The 19,402-nt window shown below is 63.7% G+C and overlaps 2 protein-coding genes and 2 non-coding genes across 13 annotated transcripts; 3 read left to right on the top strand and 1 right to left on the bottom strand.

Annotated features, from left to right (window-relative positions):
- The first annotated feature begins 818 nt into the window (after positions 1-818).
- LOC135362657 (uncharacterized) lies at positions 819-18,690 on the top strand. 7 transcript variants are annotated; one of them, XM_064579099.1, is made up of 5 exons: positions 11,942-12,235; positions 12,865-13,178; positions 13,665-13,859; positions 13,983-14,006; positions 16,318-18,690. In XM_064579099.1, exons 1-5 carry the CDS (start codon positions 12,006-12,008, stop codon positions 17,538-17,540), a joined length of 1,986 nt encoding a protein of 661 aa, XP_064435169.1. In that variant the 5' UTR covers positions 11,942-12,005; the 3' UTR covers positions 17,541-18,690. The 7 variants fall into 7 exon arrangements, 2 of the variants coding, with proteins under 2 accessions (XP_064435169.1, XP_064435170.1); XR_010407590.1 differs by lacking the exons at positions 11,942-12,235; positions 12,865-13,178; positions 13,665-13,859; positions 13,983-14,006; positions 16,318-18,690 and adding exons at positions 819-1,408; positions 1,940-2,005; positions 2,766-2,783; positions 2,885-3,726; XM_064579100.1 differs by lacking the exon at positions 13,983-14,006 and having other exon boundaries at positions 11,943-12,235.
- On the top strand, positions 1,538-1,665 carry LOC123850347 (small nucleolar RNA SNORA17). Its single transcript, XR_006792310.1, has one exon. It is a non-coding gene; the product is annotated as a small nucleolar RNA SNORA17 (small nucleolar RNA).
- LOC123850345 (small nucleolar RNA SNORA43) lies at positions 2,061-2,196 on the top strand. Its single transcript, XR_006792308.1, has one exon. It is a non-coding gene; the product is annotated as a small nucleolar RNA SNORA43 (small nucleolar RNA).
- On the bottom strand, positions 3,359-12,416 carry DIPK1B (divergent protein kinase domain 1B). Of its 4 annotated transcripts, none has more exons than XM_064579118.1 (5): positions 12,200-12,416; positions 8,947-9,084; positions 6,587-6,694; positions 6,303-6,500; positions 3,359-5,848 (listed from the first exon to the last, which is right to left on the bottom strand). In XM_064579118.1, the coding sequence occupies exons 1-5, from the start codon at positions 12,260-12,262 to the stop codon at positions 5,039-5,041; spliced, it is 1,317 nt and encodes a 438-aa protein (XP_064435188.1). In that variant the 5' UTR covers positions 12,263-12,416; the 3' UTR covers positions 3,359-5,038. The 4 variants fall into 4 exon arrangements, with proteins under 4 accessions (XP_064435188.1, XP_045739493.1, XP_054365480.1 ...); XM_045883537.3 differs by having other exon boundaries at positions 8,947-9,081; positions 12,200-12,415; XM_054509505.2 differs by having other exon boundaries at positions 6,303-6,479; positions 12,200-12,410.
- Positions 18,691-19,402: the final 712 nt, after the last annotated feature.

The raw sequence follows: 19,402 nt of genomic DNA, 5'->3' as shown, positions 1-19,402 counted from the left end.
CCCAGGGCAGAAGATGCTGGTCCCAGAGAGTGCTGTAGGGTTCTTCATGGATGAAGTGCCTGAGGACTTCGCACTAGCTCACACGGAGGTGCGGCGGCTGCATCGGGGCCCTCCCCACCCGCCCAGTCCGCTTGTGGGAGGCGCCGGGGGCGAGTGAATCCACCCCGCAGCTTCCGCGGGAGGGAGGACGCGGCGTGCCGCCGGCCGGGGCCCCAGCTGCCCCGCGCTGTCGGTGAAGACCCGCCCTGAGCGCGTGCGGGCAGCGTTCCCTGCAGGGGGTCTTCCCGAGGGGCTCGCGGCGAGCTGCGCCCGGGAGCAGCCGCTCAACCGAGGCCCCCGGAGAGCCGGGCGCCCTTCTGCGGGGAGCGGAGAGCGGGCGCCAGCTCCGGGGCCGCTCACGGGGTGCGGGACAGGACTTCGGAAGACGTTATCCAGTGTAACGTGCCTGGCGCTGTTCCGTGTGCTTTGCATAGATTGACTCGCGCAGTCCTGCCACCCGCGGGGCGTAGGTCACGGGATCTCCATTTTGCAGGGTCCCGCCCCGGACCGAGCTGCAGGCGCGGGCGGGAGAGTGGGAAGTCTTGCCCGCGGGGCCTGGCTGTCCCGGGGAGCGCCGCGTTCCCCCCAGCTCGCACGCCCCGCCCTCGACGCGACCCGCCAGTCCTGGCGCCAGCAAGACCGGAAGGGTCCGCTAGGGGGCGCTGCGGCGGTGGGCTCGGGGCGGCGCGGCTTGACCCTCGCAGGCCGCCGTAGGCAGTATAAAAGGCGCGGCGCGCGCGCGTGCGTCCTTTCGCGGCGGCGGCGGCGGCGGCGGCGGCGGCGGGCGGGCGGGCGGGCAGGCAGGGGCGGGCGGTGGGTGACGGGCGGCGGGCCTTCCCGGGAGCCGGCGGCGGCCGGGTAGCGGGGGTCTGGTTGGGGGGCGTCGCGGCCCCCCAGAAGTCCGCGCAGTGCTGCGGGGACGCGCTGAGCACCTGCCGCCCGCGCTCGCCGGTGGGGACCGAGGGGAAGCCGCCGCCGCCGCCGCCGCCCCCGCTCGCGTGGGGCTGCCCTTCGGTTTTGAGAGGCGGGCTGAGCGTCGCGGGTGCGGTGTGGCCGGGCGTCCGGCCGTGTGCGCGTGCGCGGGCCCGGCGCCCCGCTGGCCGGTGCGCTGCCCGCGCCGCTGCCTCCCCGGCCGCGTCTGCAGCGGGCCCAGGGCTGGCACTGCGGGCGGGCCGCCGCGCCGTCAGCCCGGCGTTGCACACGCCCAGGCCGGGCTGGGCCCCGGGGGCGGGGCGGGCGGGCCCGCTGCCCCCCGGAACTCGCAGGCCTGGTGGCCGGGGCCCCGGGAGCCGCAGCGCCGGGCGCGGGCGCGGGCTGCTTTGCTTCTCTAGGGAGTTTGCTGGGAGCCGCGCCTGGGAGGGCGTCTCAGGTGAGTTGACGCGTCGGTGCCGGAACGAGTGCGCCCCAAGTACGACTGTTGGCACACGCAGCCCCTTGTGCCGTGTCCCGTGTCGGGGTCGTTGACCTTCGTGCACGCGGTCGGGGAATCTCCCTACTGCCTGCCCCCAGAGGCGTTGCAGGTGTGGCTTGTGTCACACGTGTGTCATTCGGTGGCAGAAAGAAGAGAGGCTTATCTACGCCCAGTGTTCAGCTCGTGGACGTCTGGATGATGGATAGTCTGACACCCGACCGGGCGCTTTGGCCTTGCCTGAGGCCCCCCTGTGAAAACCCTCCCCGTCTCCTAGTTCTTGGATGGTCTCAGATGGGCGCGTGGTCGTAGGTAGTGGGCCACTCGATTTCAGGTCGGCAGAACAAAGGACGCTTCTCAGTAGTACCCTCCTGCCCCCCGCCTGGCCAGCAGGGGAGGCCTGCCGGAACCTGGTCCGGTTAACAGTAACGAGGACAGCCGACGTTTACTATACTCTCGTTTGGGGCTGAGCGTTTTTGTTCCCTAATACAGGAACGAGGGCAACGGCTGCTGCCCCGGAGGGGCCCAGAGAAACTTCCCGCCGCCATCCAGACCGAGGTAAGAGGAGAGACGAAGCTGGCCTCCAGGCTGGTGGGAGGGGACGGCTGCCCTGCAGGTGCTGGACCTGCCGGCACCCCAGATCCAGCTGCTCTGCTGTACCTGGGACGTCAGGGCAAACAGGAAGTGGCTATTTCTACGCTCAGTGCTCAGAACAGTGAGCACTAAGAATGGTTTGTAGCCGAACATGCCTTAGAGCAGCTGTGGATTGCCGCTTGGCAGGCGCACTACACCTTCGGGCTTCTAGCTAGGAACGCCGAGCATGGCACCAGATGCTTCGGTTTTCTGATTCGTCTGTAAGGTAACACTCACGAGGTTCGAGTGAGCCATGCATGTGTATGAGCTGGTGGCCAGCTTTTGGCACAATGGGACTGACCAGGAGAGGGTCTCCTTCCTGGAAATGATCATTCTGTAGGTCTGGAGGGTTTTTTGGAGTCCTTGCCAAGGGTGTCATGTGTCTGGCTGAGATCTGCTGTGAGTGGCCTGGGGTGTGTCGTCGCTCCCTGCGGGGGCTTCCGAACCCTGTGCCCACATACACCCCTGTTTTAAGGACCCTCGAGACTAGCGGCACAGGAGGCCATCTGGTCAGGCTGGGGAGGGGGAGGGACCCCAGAGGGCTGCACCTGGCTTTGTCCTGCCAGGGAGACAGGTCGGCCCACGTGGAGCCCTGTAAACCAGGGCTCTGGTGAGAGGAGGGGGGTGGCCTCAGTAACCCCACTGGAGTGACAGGTGTGACTGAGGCTTTCCCGCCTTCTTGCAGGTGGAGAGCTCAACACTGGTACGAGCAGGCGAGACCCGGGCTGGCTGCTCGGGGTGACAGACTCCCCAATTCCAGGTTAAAAAAAGGAGAGTAAGATGTTTTGCATTTATTTTCTGAAGCATCTGTGCGGAACGTTGGTGTGTTGGAAAGCAGTCCCGTGTGTTCAGCTTGTGAAGCTTGCACTGGGGAGATGGATCTGCTGGGCCAAGGCAGCGGGAACTGTTAAGTGTTGGTAGACACTGTTCCGGATTCCAGAAAGTCCAGGCGGGCTAAGGCAGAGAGAAGGGGTCGGAATAAACAGGGCCCAGCGGTCGTTCGCAGAGGCACAACCAGACACCGCCGTGGCCTGGGCTCTGCGATCAGGCGGGGAGCCACTTCAGGGCCGGCACGCCCCAGCTTGGAGGTCCCAGGCCTGTAGGGGTGGCCCAGCGTGTGTGCCTCATGGAGCAGGTGAAGGATGAGCAGGCTCTCCCCCTGGCACCCTGTGTCCTGCTTCTTAATCCTCCAGCCATTGTGTTCTAGAGGGAAGTAAAATCTTTGCAGCATTTTCTAATCGCCCAGAGCCCACGATTCTAATTTTTTTTTCATTAAGATTTATTTTAGAGCATAAGCTGGGGGTGGGGGTGGACAGAGGGGGAGAGAATCTGAAGCAGAGTCCACACTCAGCCTGGAACCTGACGTGGGGCTCGATCCCACGACCCTGAGATCGTGGCCTGAGCTGAAACCTAGAGTAGGACGCTCAACTGGCAGAGTCACCCCGGTGTCCCAATTCTAAACTGTTTTTTGTGCTGTATTTGGATTACCCACCCCACAAGAGAGAAAAACCTAGATGGGGCAGAAAGTTATTTTTTAATGTAGGTAAGGATGAGTTTTAGGAATCAATACTAAAAACATGGGTATTACAGTTGAAATTTTGGAATACATTTTTCAATAAAAGTGTTTCTTTGTTGGCAAAACTTGAGACTGGTGTTGAATAAACTGTCTTTACTTGGTTTTTTCTCACAGTGTGATTAGCTGAGGCCAGAGCAGGAGGCTGGTGGGTACGTGTGTGCACATGCATGCCCACGCCAGTGGGTGCGGGGAGGAGGGCAGCTCGCTTTCCTGAACTGTCACCTGCTTATTTGGCTGTGTGATGTTCAGGCGTTCCCGCATAGCCTTTCCCAGGCATTGTAACCACCGGGAGTTAAGCCTGCAAAGGTCAGCGGCCCCCAGGGACTTCAGGAGTAGGATCTCCTGCCCACCGTGACCTGGGATGGGGACGCAGCCCTTCCCCCAGCTCCCTGAGCCTCCTGGTGTTTGGGATCTCTTAATAAACCCTGTGACTGCTTGTGTGGATGTTTTGAAACCTTGCCTTTCGTCAAAACAATGCTGGGCGTTTTCACTTCCCAGAATGGAAGCAGAGGGAGCCACCTGCCGACCCCCTCCATGGGGTAGGTCACAGCCTGCACATTCTCCATTCAGTGTACCAGCCTGGGCTCAGCAGTGGGGCCCCCACGGGAAGCGGGTGTCCAGCTCCTGCAGCTTCCCCTTGAGGAGAGGCAGGGAGAATGCTCGGCTCTTTCCTGGATGATGGGTTTTTCACCTAGTGGTTCATGGGGATCTGTGGAAGTCGTGCGCGCTGGACTGTAGGAGAGGGTCTGGCACGGGAGGAGCCCGGCTCTCCGTCGGTCCCTTCCTTTGGAACTGCAGCACCCGCCAGCAGCATCTGGCATCCTATGACCACACCCCTCCGGCCCCCCAGAACGTGGCTCTGGGAGAGAGCGTACCTGTGATGCCCGCTGAGGCCTCTCCAGCTGATGGGGACCCGGAGGACCACGCCGCGTTCCGTCCAGCCTGGGCAAGAGCAGCCCCCCACCCCTGAGCTCAGGAGGCTGAGGGCGGGTCTGGGAGGCAGGGCTCCAGCGTGGCGTGAGGGAACCCAGAGACACTCACAGAAAAGCTGTTTATTTACATCACACGTTCTTCAAAGTAACAGAGTCCCGGGTGAGTCCTTCAGCCAGCCCTTGTGGTCAGGCTCCTGGTGCTGCTCCTGCCCCCCCACCCCCTTTCCAGCCATGCGGCTCCCCTGTCTGGGTGGTTGGCGTCTGGGGCTGAGGGAAGGACCCCTTCCCTGGCTCGTTGCGGGTGGATGCAGGCCAGGCCTCCAGCTCCTGTGGTCCTGTCCTTTGCTGGGTGGCAGGGTGAAGAGGGAGGAGGACCCAAGGGCGGGAGTGGCTCTCTGGGGCCCCAGGCAGCCCCCTGGGAGTTGGGAGCGGGGGGCTGGGAGCCGGCCATCACGAGTACTTGGTGTTGGAGATCTTCTTCCAGAGCAGGGTCTTGAGGTGGCTCAGCACCAGCGAGTGGTGGGCCTCCACCTGGCTGGCCAGCCCGCTCAGCGTCGTGCAGGTGCGCAGCTGCTTGCCCAGCTCCTCGTGCAGGTCGGCGGGGGCGCCGGGCAGCAGGTAGTCCCGTAGCAGCTCGCACACCTTGGCCAGGTTGGGCTGGATGAGGTCGCCCTTGCACTGCCTCATGAGCTTGTCGCAGGGGGCCCTGCAGTCCCGGCCGTAGGTGCAGTCCGAGCTGCGCTCGCAGTGGCGGCCCCGCAGGAAGCGGCGCACGGCGGCCTCGGGCGCCACCTGCTGCAGGTCGGCCATCTTGAAGTCGTACTTGGCCGTGTAGCCCACGTTGGCCAGCGTGGTCTCGCACATGTAGAAGGTCCCGTAGGCGCCATGGAAGAGCTCCTCCACAAACTCCAGCAGGCCGATGGCGATCTTGGCCCTCCAGGGCCACGCGGGCCCCAGCCACCGCTGCAGGGCTGCATGCAGGGCGGGGGGCAGCAGCGGGCGCAGGAGGGGCGGGAGAGCGGCCCCGTGCCAGGAACCGTGTGGGACCCCCTCGGTGACATAGAGGTCCCCGCAGGAGCCCAGCAGCCGGGACGCGTGCTCCTCCTGGAGGGACAGCAGCAGCAGGAACTCGTTCCGTTGGAGCAGGGCCCACACCGACTTGGCCTCGGCCAGGGACACCCTGCTGTCCTTGTTGAAGTCGGCCATGAGCAGGACCTGCCCAACCAGCGCGGGCAGGGAGGGCAGGTCTCCCAGGTTTGCCTGACACGGGAGACCCAGAGAAAGGGAGACCGCGTCATTTCAGGGCCAGCGAGCCTGACTTGGTGGTGGGTTTCTACGTTGGCAGGGTGCCCGCCTTGACCTAGTGGGCTAGGACCCCTGGGTGTCCGCTGGGTGCATCTGCCAGCTTGGGAGAGCCCAGCCTCCAAGCACACGGAGGGGACAGCCCAGGGCTGTGCAGAGCCCCCTCGCCGACCACTGGTGCACCGTCCTTTCTCCAAGAGCCGCTCCTGGGGCCCTCGTGTCCCTGCATCTCCACTGGTGCTCGGGGAGCTGGGGAGCGGGCACTTGGATCTGCTCTCACCCTGCTTCCCATGCGCGGGGTCCTCTGCACCCAGTAGGTGCTCCCCTGAGCGAAGGTCTGCCTGGAGCTGAGGTCCAGCCAGATGCCTGGCTCCTGCCCTGAACTCCGCACGGCCCCCAGGAGCCAACTGACCTTGAGAAAGCTGAGGGTCATCTCCCGGAACTCCTTAATTGAGGTGCCCCGAGTGGGCTTGTCGAACAGCACCAGATCCTGCCGGGGGGCCGGGTCCGACCTGGCCTTGGGGTCCAGGCCCTCCTCGATGCCGCACTTAATGGTCACCTCCTTGCCCTGCCACAGCCCACTGTACACCTGCATGGGGCCACAGGGGTCCTCGAGCAGACGTCCCCTCCCGCTGCACCTTGTGCCCGAGCCCCGGGCCCCCAGGGCTGACCCCAGCCAGACCCTCCTGGGCTTACCTGCTGGCCTGGGACGGAGGACAGGCACGTCCTCCACTCTACCTTGTGCAGGTTGCACAGGTCCTGGCAGATGGAGCCGGAGATGATGCCCTTGTGGTACTGGTCACACTGGGGACAGGAAGAAGACACCAGGAAGTGGCCTGAGGAGGTGGGGCCCCTCCCCCCACCATGCACATGTGGCAGGTTGAGGTCCCATCGCATCTGCCGGTTGCCCCCTGGCTCTTCAGCCCCTCCACGTCTCAGAGGGGCCCCCAGACCACAGCAGCCGGGAACCAGCAGGCTCCGGCCACACCTGACCACGCGGAGGGCCAGGGCACCCACGGCCTGGCAAGAGCCTCTGCTCACTGCGGCCCCTCGCAGAGTCCGCGGCGACCCCCACCTCCTGTGAGGTGCGCAAGTCTGGTCTCCCTGGCGTGGGCTCTCCCCGGTGCCAGGAAGCGGGAGCAGCAAAGCCCGAGACACGAAGGGGCCCTGCCCCGAGGGTGGCGGGAGGGGGCCCGGCCAGGCCGCCTCATTAGCCAAATGCCCCGGGAACCACTGGCAGCAAGAACCAGGCTGGGCTCCGGAGCAGCTGTCGCCCCCCTGGCCCCTTCCCCTGCAGCCCCCCGAGCCCTGCAGGTCCAGGCTGACCCAAGCAGGAAGGTGGGGAAGCCAGAGGTGATGGAGTCAGGCCCTCCCCCCGGGGCAGGGAGGGGCAGCCTTCTGAGCTCTGGAGCTGGGGGGGCCTCCCTGGAAGTGCATCACCGTTGCCATGGAGCCCGGGCCCTTGCTGGAGCCAGGCTGGCAGGAAGGAGAGGGAAGTGAGTGTGCGGAGTGCACAGAGCAGGGCGCCACCCAAGTGTAGGGAGGACAGAGGGCAGGGCAGGGACGGAACCAGAGGCCCCGCGAAGGAGGCATCAGGAAAGCAGTGGCCGCTCATCACGATGGTAAAGAAAGCGTAAGGAAAACCCATTCCACCACCTTGTTGGGAGTGCCTCCACCCCAAAGGGTCGGCTCTGAGCCCCGGAACCCCCCCCGAAGAACCACAGGGCCTTCAAGGGGGCCGGCCAGGGACACGCTTCTGCCGGGCACCACCCCTCCCCACCAGGGCCAGGGAAGGAGCCTGCTGGCCACGCTGTCCCCCTGGGCTGGGGAGGGGCTCCCCCAGGGGCTGAGAGGGGCAGTGTGCCCCATGGTCTCGGGGCCCATCAGGCTTGGGGCAAGTTGCCCTACTTCCCAGCCTGTTTTCCACCTGCAGGGGGCCGAGTACCTGCCAAACACCCAGAGCCCGTAAGAACCTGACCTGTGACCCCTGGTCGCACCCTCAGACACACTGTGGAACCCCCACGAAGCAGGCAGGTCTCCTCTGGAAAGGAGGGGGCATCCCCACAGCCCAGGGGAGACACCCTAGGGAGACACCCCTGGGCACACAGTTTCCTTGGGCTCAAAAACACCTGCTGACCCTCCAGGTGGCCGGTCCCTACACCCCTAGGCCAGAACCCCCTGCCCTGCCCACTGCCCTCACTCCAGCGGTGCGTCCCTCCCACCCCATAGCTCACTCCAGCCCTCACCTGCCGCTCAGGGCCCATGGCCGCCACCCGCTGCGCCATCCTGGCTGCCCCCCGCCATCCTGGCCCTCCCCAGCCCCACCCTCACCCTGAGCTGTCCAACAGCAGGGCTTCTCCCCACCCCCCACCCAGAGGCCCCACGTCTGCCCTTGTGTGTCCCCCGACCCCCTGGACTATGAGGGCAGAGCCATGTGTCCGGTGCCCAGCTCAGGCCTGCCCCTGGAGGCCACCGGTGAGCCTTTCCGAAGTGTACCAAGAACAGGCAGGAGGCAGGAAGGCTAGGTGTGCACCCGTGGGCCCATGTGCCGTCCTGTGTCTGGGCACATGCAGGCTCCTGACGCCCGCCACCTCGCGTGCACATCCACGGACACGTGCCCACTCCTGAGTGGCCCACACGTGTAAACGTGTGCACGCACAGCTCACACTCTAGGCCACGGGCTGCCACTTAGCACGGCCCGCCGCCCCTTGTCCCCCACAATGACCCTACCCACGGCCTCCTTGGGTGAAGCCCTGGCCCCGGGGGGGGGGGGTGCTCAAGGCCACCAGTATCTGTCCACCCCAGCCTCCCTGCTAAAAGTCCTCCCTGCAAACACCTCCGAACATCCCAGCCCCGCTCTCCCACGCACCTGCAGCAGCCCCCCCGCCCCGTCCCTCCCTTCGTCCCTGCCGCACCCAGCGCAGTCAGGTCCATCTCAAAGTCCACCGCGCCGGCGCCTCTGAGGATCCAGGGCCAACGGCATGTGACCCATGTGCATGGGCCAGCACCGGGCAGGGAGGAGCCCTCCCACGAGGCCGGCCCAAGGCGACACTTACGATAACCACCTGGCAGACGTGCCCACGGCAGAGCTCCGCGTGGGACGAGTAGTGCACGTACACCATCCAGCTGCCCACAGAGACGCCCAGCCAGACCAAGAAGACGTACTTGACCCTGAGGCCCGGGAGCCGGCCCTGCTGGGAGAGAGGCCTGTGAGGAAGCACCACGTCCGGGGTGCGTGTGCCCCCTCCACCAGCCCCAGCCTTCCCGGCGGACCCCTCCCTGGGGCCAGCACCCTGCCCTGCTCCAGCTTCCGAAGCTGCCCGTCACGGAGGGGGCGTTCCTGGGCCTCGGCAGGCCCACTCTGGGGTGGGGGCAGGTGCCTAGTGCTCTCAGACTTTTACATCTCACGAGCAGGCAAGAATAAATTTCACAGTAGACGACTCTATGTTGATCTATTTTGATGAATAAAGATATTTTACAAACTTCCCTCCTGCCTTGCTGACCTTTAACCTCTGCGCAAGGTCAGGCTGGAAAATCCGCCGCCCCCTGCCCCCCGTCCTCCGACTGGTGGGCAGTTCCAGCTGAAGCAGGCCCAGCCCGGGGACAGGTATGGAGGCTGCAGGTGCACCGGGCAGGCCTCAGCAGCCCAGGCGCCCTGGGAGCCTTGAAGAGACAGCACCTCGGAGACCGCGAGCAGGCGGCATCGTCCCCAGAACCAAGGGCGCACCGACAGGTGAATAGCTACGCAAAACGGGGTCTGTCCACGTCGTGGAAAATCATTCACTCTAAGAGGAAGGGATCCCAGCTCCTGCCACAACGCGGATGAACGTGGAGGACACGGTGCCGAGTGAGATCAGCCCGGCGCAGAGGGACCAATCCGGACGGATCCACTCCCAGGAGGCCCCAGAGGAGCTGGACCCACAGACACAGGGTCGGGGGTGGCGGTCAGTGTGTAACGGGACAGAGTCCAGTCTGGGAAGATGACTACGTTCTGGGGACAGAGGGGATGGCGCACAACAGTGTGAACACATGGATGCCCCTGAGCTGTGCACTTAAAAGCGGGTAAGAGGAGAAATTTTAAGTCACGTGCATGTTTCCAGATAAAGAATAAATAAGACAGACATCTCGCGGCCCTACGGCCAGAGGCGCTGCCCCCCGTGTGTGGGGGGTGCCGGGAACAGCGTCTTGGGGGCTCAGCCCCTCTACCAGGGTTCCCCAGCTGACGTGCAGAATCACAGGCGCGGGGGGCCCAGACCCACCTGCAGCAGGTGGGCGAGGGCACGGCCTCCCATCCAGCTACCCCTGCCCTGGTGAATCCCAGGCCGCCTGGACTGCCGTCCAGGAGCAGCCAGCTGAGGGGATGGGGTTACCAATGTTCCAGTCAGGGGGGGCCAGGCCCCAGAGAAAAGGGCTGGGACCCAGGGCCAGGAGGTGCTCCGTGCCCCACTGCTTAGCCAAAGGCTGGGGCGGGCTCTCCAGTGAAGACAGGGTAGGGGCCTCTGCTGTGGTCGTCTTTATGGCTCCTCCAGGAGAGGCAGGGGCCTCCCCTCCTGCTTCCTGGGCACCAGTTCACACAGCTGGCCCTCCTGGGAGGGGCTGTAGCAGGAGGACCCCTGAGAGCAGCAAGGACTGGGGTGCGCTGGGCAGAACAAGAGGGCTGGGCCTCAGGCCCACTTGTCCTGCACCACATCTGCTTCCGTCAGATTTGTTCAAAAGGAAAAACAGGAAAGCAGAGAAACAGTGGGTGGGGGGACTGGGCAGCGGGGGTGAGGGGGGTGTTGTTTTGCCAGGACAAGGTCAGAAGACTTCCAGCTGGCAGAGAACAATGCTGTAAGGTGGGGGTGAGTGTGGCCTTAGGGGCGCTGGCAGCCAGGAGGAGGGCAGGCTGAGCAGCGCTGGACCTGGGGCTGAACCCGGGGTGGACTCAGGCTCTCCGAGGGACCACAGGGCCCACCACGGATACGAGCCACACCCCAGCCAGACCCCACCCCCCAACCCCAGGCTCTCCCAGAGACTGTCCCCACCTGGCCAGCTCTGACTAACCCGACATCCTGACCTTAGATGGGTACCTCCTCTAGGAGCAGTCCCTGACCCCCATGGGTCCTACCTCCCACCAGTGAGTGAGCCCCCAGGACAGGGCAGGTCTTACTCTTCAGTGGGTCCCATGCAACTGCTCCCCAACCCCACCTGGCCCTGGTTCCTGGTGGAGCCACTGACTCAGGGGTCAGTAAGAGCCACGTTACCCAGGGGCCAGCACCCCACATGCACGATGGCACCAACCCTACCTCCAGCCCAGGAGGGAAACTGAGGCTCTGAATGTGACCTGACAATAGCAGGTGGGCGGGGCTGGCTCAAACCCCTGGGAACCAGCCTGTCCTGGGTCCTAGGTCAAGCTCTGGGCCTCCCCTGCAGCAACCTGGTCAAGGTCCTTCCCTCAGGGGACAGGGGAGGGGGGCAGTGCACAGCCCACTTCCTGGCATAGGGGTGGGCCATCAGACCCCTCAGCTCCCACCTGGCCTAGAGCTGGGCCAAGACCAGGATGCACTCTGAGGCCCCAGGTGGGCAGGAAGGGTGTCCCACACAGACACAAAACCCAAATGTTTCCTGGCTCTGAGGCTTACCCCACCCCCCACCCCCTGCCCTGGTGGGGAGAGCTGAGGACAGCCAGGCCCGGGGCCAAGGGCACCCTAGCAGGAACCCTCTTGCCCTGGCCCAGGACAGCCTGGGGAGGCCAGGGAGGTGTGGGCTACTTGGAACAGGACTGCACCCGAGGCCATCTCGGTCATGGGGTCGGCCTGGCTCAGACCACCTAAACCAGAAGTGACAGGCTTCTCAGCGGGGTTCCCAAGGCAGCCTGGGCTTCCCCAGTAGACAGCGGGCCACTGGCAGGGACGGTGACTTGTCCAAGGTCATGGTGGGGGTCAGGCACACCCCTAAGCTCGGCTGGCTGGGAGATGACCCAGGGGTAGGTTCTGTCCTTCTGAGAGCCTTTCTATGTGTCCCAAGTTTTCCATAACAGAAAAACAAACCTTACCTCTTTTAAGTGAAAGAAGAGGCACGGACCCGGCGTGCTTTCTGGGCCTCCGGGAGGGGTGGGGCGGTGGGGGTGCAGACCATGGGGGAGGGGCTGCCACCCCGCAGCATCCGCCGCCCCTCTGCCCGCCCCATCAACGCCCCCTCCCCCGCGCCTCCCAGCCCCGCAGCCGCCCCAAGGCCACGCAGCGCGGCGCGCAGGAACCCCGCGCCCCGCAGCCGGCCCCCTGGCTGGCCGCCGCGGCCCGCAGCGAGGCCGGGCGGGCGGGCGCCTACCTGCAGGCCCTTGGAGAAGGGGCAGAAGAGCACCAGGTGCGCCAGGCGCCGCAGCCGCCGCATGGTGGGCCCCGGCGTGCGCGGGCCCGGCTCGGCTCGGCCTCAGCCCCGCGGGCCGGCCCGCAACGGCCGCCCTCTGCCGCCGCCTCCCGCGCGCCCGTGCCCGCGCCCGCGTCCACGACCACGACCACGTCCACGTCCACGCGAGGGCGCGCTCTGCCGGCCGGCCCGGGCGGGGGCGCGGGCGCGGGCGCGGGCGCGGGGCAGGGGCGGAGGGAGAGGAGGGGCGCGCGAGAGAGGAGGAGGGGAGGGACGCGGGAGAGGGGAGGGGCGGGGGCGCCGGGGAGAGGAGGGAGGGGCGGAGGAAGCGCGGCGGGGGCGCGCGGCGGAGGGGCGGCGGGGGGCGGGGGCGCCCGCGGCCCCGCCCCTCGCGCCCCGGCCCGCACCCCGGGCTTGGGCGGCGGGGCTGTCACCGCGGGCCGTCGCGGACGCGCGGGCGGAGGGACTAGCCGGCCGCCTTTAGAGCCCCATGGTGGGGGAGGGTCGGGCGCGGGGGGGCGCGGGGGGGCGCGGCCCGGAGTGGGGGGTCCCGCGCGGCCGCCCGCCGGGCCTGGAGGAGCGGTGGACGCAGCGTGAGCGTGTGCGGGTTTCTTCCCTTTGTTCAGGGAAGCCGCTGCACTCACCTTTCTTGCCGTGCGGTTGCGCCCGCGTAGACCTGCAGACCCGCAGCCGCCGCCGCCTCCGGGCCGTCTCTCTTTGAGCCCCCGCGGCCCCGGCCCTGATCGTGGCCCCGCGTTCCAGAAACCGGGTGCAGCGGGGACAGCCTCGGGTCTGGCCTGTCACCGGCAGAAGCGAGAAATTCGGTGCCCTGGTCCGTGCGGAGCCGCGCGCCGGCCCGGGCTGGGTCAGCGTCCATCGGCGGACGTGGGGTGGCCAGGGGCGCAGCTGCTGCGAACTTTCGCCCTGGGTTTTGTTGAAGGTGGGTGTTCCCGTCGGGCGGACAAGCGCGGGGGAGGCTTGCTGACCTGTGAGCGCGGGGCTCCCGCCGCGTGAGGCGCGTGGGCGGTGGGGCCTCCGTGTGGTCGTCTGCGTTTCCCTGTGGACTGTCCACGTCGAACCCCCTGTAGATCTTCTTTGCCAAAACGTACTTTAATTTTTCCCCCTGTTTTCTTTTGACTGTAGTGTTTGTTTCCTTGTTATTGGGTTTGGGGAGTTCCTCCTAACTTCGGGGTACCACCACATTATCACACTTGATCTTAGCCAAAAGGCCGAGAAGCGATTCCACTACATGACCAAACAGGTGATCTGCAAGGGTTTTTCTCCCAGTCTGTGGCTCGTCTTTCCTAACGTTGATGAAGCCCAAGTGACCCATTTTTTCCTTTTATAGTTTGTGCGTTTCTTGTCTATGGTATCTAAGAAATCTGCCTAACCCAGCGGCGCAAACATGTTCTGTGTTTTTTTCTAGGGTTTTTGGTACAGCAGTGTCCCCCCCTTACCCGCTGTCTCAGTTCGCATGCTGGCCACGGTCCGGAAGCAGATGACCCTCCTTCAGACGGAGGCTCAGGCCTGCAGCTGCCTCCCGCTGCACCACGCCCCTGCGCCCCTCACCTGCATCCTCCCGCCACGTGGGCATCTCATCCTCTAACCGCATCCAGGAAGGGTGAGCACAGGGCCACGTGACATTCGGAGAGCGAGACCACGGCCACGTACCTTTCCCACGGCGTACTCTTACTGTCGTTCTGCTTTCTTATTAGCCATGTTGTTACTCCCTTCCTGTGCCTAGTTTACAAGCTGAGCTTAACCACAGGTACGTACGTGTAGGAGAGAACGTAGTCGGTGGAGGGATCGGCACTATCCGTGGTTTCAGGTGGCCACTGGGCGTCTGGGAACGTATCCCCTGTGGATAAGGGAGGCTACTGAATTGGGTTTTGCACGTAGGTCGATAATTCGGTTTGAAGCTGACTTTTGTGTATGGTGCAGGATATAGGGCAAGGTAGTATTCCGGATTTTGGTTTTGACTTTCGGGGTGTTCCTTTGTTGGGCTTTTTTACACATGGGTGTCTAGCTGTTCTAGCAAGTTTGTTGAAAGATGAACTCCTGTGTGATTCTGTGGCAGAGTGCCGTATGGGACACTGCCCTGTGAGCAGCTTCCCTCCCACTCCCCCCACTGCCCGGACCCTGGAGGCGGGTTTTCAGCAAGTTCCAAGGCCAGATTCCCAGTCACCACGGTGACTTCTCTGCCATCCGGGGACCCACAGCTGCGCCCTCCCACCAGGGTCTCAGCCTGGGGCTGGGGGGCTCCAGCTCAGCCCTAGCGGATCTCCCCATGTCTGCTCTTCAGACCACGCCTCTGTAGCAAACTTCCCCTGTGTTCCTCGCCACGTGGCTCCTGTCACCTGATGGGACCCCGGCTGACACAGGTCACGTGCAAAAGAGGACACGAGCATTTTTTTTTTTTAAAGATTTTATTTATTTATTTGACAGACAGAGAGCACAAGTAGGCAGAGCGGCAGGCAGAGGGAGAGGGAGAAGCAGGCTCTCCGCTGAGCAGGGAGCCCGATGGGCTCTATCCCAGGACGCTGGGATCATGACCGGAACTGAAGGCAGACGCTTCACCGACTGAGCCACCCGGGCACCCCCACCAGCATCTTTATAAAACTCACCGAGACCCACTGCACCCCACACTTTGGACCACGTGGCTCACCCTCAGGCACCCAGTGTCCTCAACCAGATGGTCATTACCCTTGAACTTAGGGCCATGACGGCAGCACAAGAGAGTCCAGGTAGTTGGACCAGAATGAAGTTTAGGTCCCATAGGCCCCAGGGCATGTCCTTAGAGGAAAGAAGCCTCCTGCTCAGGAGGGTCAGGACAGAATCCTGAATATCCAGAAGGGATCTAGACGGCCCCACCCCCACCCTTTCGTCCTGGTCATTACCGAGGAGGTGGTTCAACCGCGGTGTGCCTCTCTGGGGGTGGCCGCGGTGCCCAGGCCAGGGAGAGGGCACAGAGATGGAGCCAGAAATCTCCATCAATGAACTTTGGAGAAGGCCATTCCGAGGCTCAGCAACGGCAGGAACCGTGGTGGCAGGACGTGGGGACCAGCCCACAGTGGGTGTCCTTTGTGATACAGGGAGCACGGCTGTCAGATTACAGGAGAGACCAGAAACACAGGGGCCGCGAGGGCGTGGCCAGCCAGCGGCTAAAAGCCCAGTGGCGAGGAAGGAGGCATTGCCCACAGCCCGGAGACGGGTCCAAGTCTGACGGAGTCAGTTTGCCCGGAGCTGGGGCTCACTGCCTGGGGACTGTGAGACAGGTGACCCCACCCTGGGCAGGAGTCCCATCTGGTGTGCAGTGACCACCTCTGCATCCGGAGTACAAAGTCCTGGGTGTCGCCGGGCATGGGGCCATGTGCGACCCTGGGGGCGACAGTGGCCGACTGGGCGGTGCAGCCGCTCGGGTGGTTAGAGAGCGGGCGCCCACGAGCGACCCAGAGACGGCCAGTGGCTGTCACTCCCACAGCGCATGGCGCCAGAAAGGGGAGTCTCTAATCTGCGATTTCGCGAGTGGCAGACTGGACTGGTTTCCTAGGGCTGTTGTGACCGAACACCGCAGACTGAACGGCTGAAGACAAAAGGAACGGATTCTCACAGGCGGGAGAGCAGCATCTGCAGGCAAGGAGTCCCTCCACAGCCTCCGGGGGACAGTCCCTGCCTCTCCCAGCTACGGTGTTGCGGGCCATCTTTGCTGTTCCTGGGCTCGTGGCTGCATCCCCACAGTCTCTGCTTACACTGTCATAGGCTGGCTGTCCCCCTGTGCGTTCCCCCTCTGTCTTCGTGTCCACATGGCCTTCAAAGGGCCTATTTCCAAAGAGGCCACGCTCTGAACTTCCAGGTGGATATAAATCTGGAAGGGCGGGGACACCCTCCAACGCAGTACACAGACCAAACAGCCCAAGAGTTAATGAAAATAGAGGGACCCCAAAATAAAAGTGGCTTAGTCAGGAGAAAAGTGTATTTATCTTTCATGTAGCGCTATAATGTAAGCACGCGAGGGCGGGGAGCCCATGCTGTCCAGGAACTTAAACTCCTTCTGCCCTTTTTGTGCTGGTGTCCTCAAGACATGGTTTCTGTCTTGGAGTTGAAAATGGCTGCTCCCCGTTCCAGCCTCACTGCCACGCTCCAGCCGTCACCTCCAGGCTCCAGCGGCACCTCCACGTCCAGCCGTCACCTCCAGCTCCAGTGTCACCTCCACGGTCCAGCGTCACCTCCAGCTCCAGCCGTCACCTCCACGCTCCAGCCGTCACCTCCAGCTGCAGCGTCACCTCCAGCTCCAGCCATCACCTCCACGCTCCAGCCATCACCTCCACGCTCCAGCCGTCACCTCCACGGTCCAGCCGTCACCTCCACGCTCCAGCCATCACCTCCACGCTCCAGCCGTCACCTCCAGCTCCAGCGTCACCTCCAGCTCCAGCCGTCACCTCCACGCTCCAGCCGTCACCTCCACGCTCCAGCGTCACCTCCACATCCAGCCGTCACCTCCAGCTCCAGCGTCACCTCCACGGTCCAGCGTCACCTCCAGCTCCAGCCATCACCTCCCGCTCCAGCGTCACCTCCACGCTCCAGAGTCACCTCCAGCTCCAGCCGTCACCTCCAGCTCCAGCCGTCACCTCCACGCTCCAGCCGTCACCTCCACGCTCCAGCGTCACCTCCACGCTCCAGCCGTCACCTCCACGCTCCAGCCGTCACCTCCAGCTCCAGCCGTCACCTCCACGCTCCAGCGTCACCTCCACGCTCCAGCCGTCACCTCCAGCTCCAGCGTCACCTCCAGCTCCAGCCGTCACCTCCACGCTCCAGCCGTCACCTCCACGCTCCAGCCGTCACCTCCACGCTCCAGCCGTCACCTCCAGCTGCAGCGTCACCTCCAGCTCCAGCCGTCACCTCCACGCTCCAGCCGTCACCTCCACGGTCCAGCGTCACCTCCACGCTCCAGCCGTCACCTCCACGCTCCAGCCGTCACCTCCAGCTCCAGCGTCACCTCCAGCTCCAGCCGTCACCTCCATGCTCCAGCTGTCACCTCCAGCTCCAGCGTCACCTCCAGCTCCAGCCATCACCTCCACACTCCAGCCGTCACCTCCACGCTCCAGCGTCACCTCCACGCTTCAGCATCACCTCCACGCTCCAGCCGTTACCTCCACGCTCCAGCGTCGCCTCCATGCTCCAGCCGTCACCTCCACACTCTAGCAAGGAGGAAGAGCAAAAAAGTGAAAAGCCTGCCTCTCCTTTTAAGGACCTGGAAATGCGTACCACTTCTGTCCCAGTCCCTGCAAGCCTAGTCACATGACCACCCTTGCTGCAGAAAAGTCTGGAAATGTAGTCTTCCTCTGGAGAGCCCGCGTCCCACTAAAACTCCAGGATGCTGGGACCCTGTAGTCTTGGGCACAAGTCACAGGAAAAATGGAGAAATGACTTAGGCCCCTGGACACATCGCCCTTCCAGATATAGCCCATCCCACTGCCCACCTTGGACTGAAGTCAGGAGTCACGTCGTCCCCTTCAGACAGGTGTTCTGGGAGGGGTGGAGAATGGGGAGCCCAGCACATGGTGGGGATGCCATCAGGCCTGGGGAAGGTGATGTCTGCATGAAGACCTAGAGGATGAGGGACGGGGGTGGGGGTGCGGCCAGGGAGGAGCTGGGTTCCAGGACAAGGAACAGAGTGCGCAGAGGCCCAGAGGCAGCAGACTGGACCAGATAGGAACTGTATGCATTCTAGCAGGGTGTGCAGTGGGAGGTCTGAGCTAGGCAGCAGGGTCCTGAGGGGCCTCAGTGGGGAGTCTGGACCCAGAACTTCAGCCCAGAGGGCCCAGGATCCCATGGACAGCTGCACAGACCAATGGCCAGTGGCTCAGCGGGCTCACTCTGGCTTGGAAATGGAGACTGGAGCAAAGGGGTTTGCCTGAGGGCTGCTGGGGGCCCAGGACCACCTCCCTGGCAGGCTGGGCGCTCCAGGCATGCAGGGAAGAAGGGCCACTATTTCAGTGTGGGGGCTTTGGAGAGGAGAGGAAGCCTGGAAGCTTTCGGGGCTCCAGTGCCAGCCCTTCAGGTCAGGGGATGGTGTGCAGGAGTCAGGGGGAAGGATGGGCTGGATACTGTCAAGAGCTCAGGGCCACCTCCCCAGGCTTGGGGCCATCTCTGTCTGCTCAGGGACAGCCAGGGGCAGGAGTTATGGGGCCCTCCCGACAGCGGTCCCAGCCTGCTCCTCACTGTGTCCTCTCCTCTCATAAGGGCCCCGGCTGGGATGTCGGGCCCATCCAGGCAACCCAGGGTGACGTCACCTCGAGATCCTTGGTTATCTCTGCAAAGGTCACAAGTAAGGCCACACTCATAGGTTCCAGGTGGACACAATTCCGTGTGGGGGCATCGTTCAACCCACCACAATGACAAAAGCAAATTACAAAGCAGTGTGTGTAGAATGAGATGGTTTTTGTTACGAACGTGTGTGTTGTTAGTGTGTGTGTGCGTGTGAGCATGCACGCCCTGGAATAGACGTACACGTGTCTCTGTTCTGTTTCGAAAGAGGCTGGTTAGCAGTGGCTACTTTGGGGGAAGCAGAGGGCTCCTGTCCAGTTTGTAATAATATATACCTGTATTTCAGTATTTTTAAATGGTCAAACCTTGCTTGTCTACTTCAGAAGGGGGCACGAGGGAGGGAGGAAGGGCCAGCCCCCCGCTCAGCTGAGGGTCTCGCAGCTCAGTGCGTGGCGGGCAGGGCAGGGCGGGGCTCGGGTCCAGCTCTGTCCCGCGGCGGGTGCGGCTTCCGGACCTCACAGGGGCAGAGAGGGCGTTTGGTGACTGGTGACAGGGCAGAAAACCATGTGACTGAGACAGATTGGCTGGGAATAAGCATGACTGTGACTATTTCCACAGTGATGACTTTGGTGTCACATGGGGATAGTTTGGGAAACTTCCATGTGATTCCATGGGATTTTTTTAGGGGCATGTGTGTGTAAACCCTCCTCCCTGTGTAAACCCTGTCATCATTTTTAGCTGATTGTGGCTGTTTGTTCTTTTTGTTACTGTGGGCTGAATCCTGTCCAGACCCAAATTCACATGTTGAAGCTCTCACCGCCCCCATGTGATGCTGTTAGGAGGGGGTACTGGGGGGTATGGGGTTAGTGCCCTTGTGAGCAGAGACCAGAGTTCTCC

Source organism: Mirounga angustirostris, unplaced genomic scaffold, assembly GCF_029215605.1.
Source record: "Mirounga angustirostris isolate CCGP_5_RB_7025 unplaced genomic scaffold, mMirAng1.0.hap1 SCAF_15, whole genome shotgun sequence".
Lineage (NCBI taxonomy): Eukaryota > Metazoa > Chordata > Mammalia > Carnivora > Phocidae > Mirounga > Mirounga angustirostris.
This window is presented reverse-complemented; position numbering and strand designations above follow the sequence as displayed.

What these genes read in the sequence shown, in the direction of transcription:
- LOC135362657 (XM_064579099.1), top strand. Translation starts at nt 12,006, where the DNA reads ATGGGGGAGGGGCTGCCACCCCGCAGCATCCGCCGCCCCTCTGCCCGC. An exon ending in CGCCCTGGGTTTTGTTGAAG is followed by an intron (nt 13,179 to 13,664) that starts GTGGGTGTTCCC and finishes GTTTTTTTCTAG; the next exon opens with GGTTTTTGGTACAGCAGTGT. An exon ending in TCTAACCGCATCCAGGAAGG is followed by an intron (nt 13,860 to 13,982) that starts GTGAGCACAGGG and finishes TCCTGTGCCTAG; the next exon opens with TTTACAAGCTGAGCTTAACC.
- DIPK1B (XM_064579118.1), bottom strand. Translation starts at nt 12,262, where the DNA reads ATGCGGCGGCTGCGGCGCCTGGCGCACCTGGTGCTCTTCTGCCCCTTC. An exon ending in CCTTCTCCAAGGGCCTGCAG is followed by an intron (nt 9,085 to 12,199) that starts GTAGGCGCCCGC and finishes CCTCTCTCCCAG; the next exon opens with CAGGGCCGGCTCCCGGGCCT. An exon ending in TGACCCTCAGCTTTCTCAAG is followed by an intron (nt 5,849 to 6,302) that starts GTCAGTTGGCTC and finishes CTCCCGTGTCAG; the next exon opens with GCAAACCTGGGAGACCTGCC.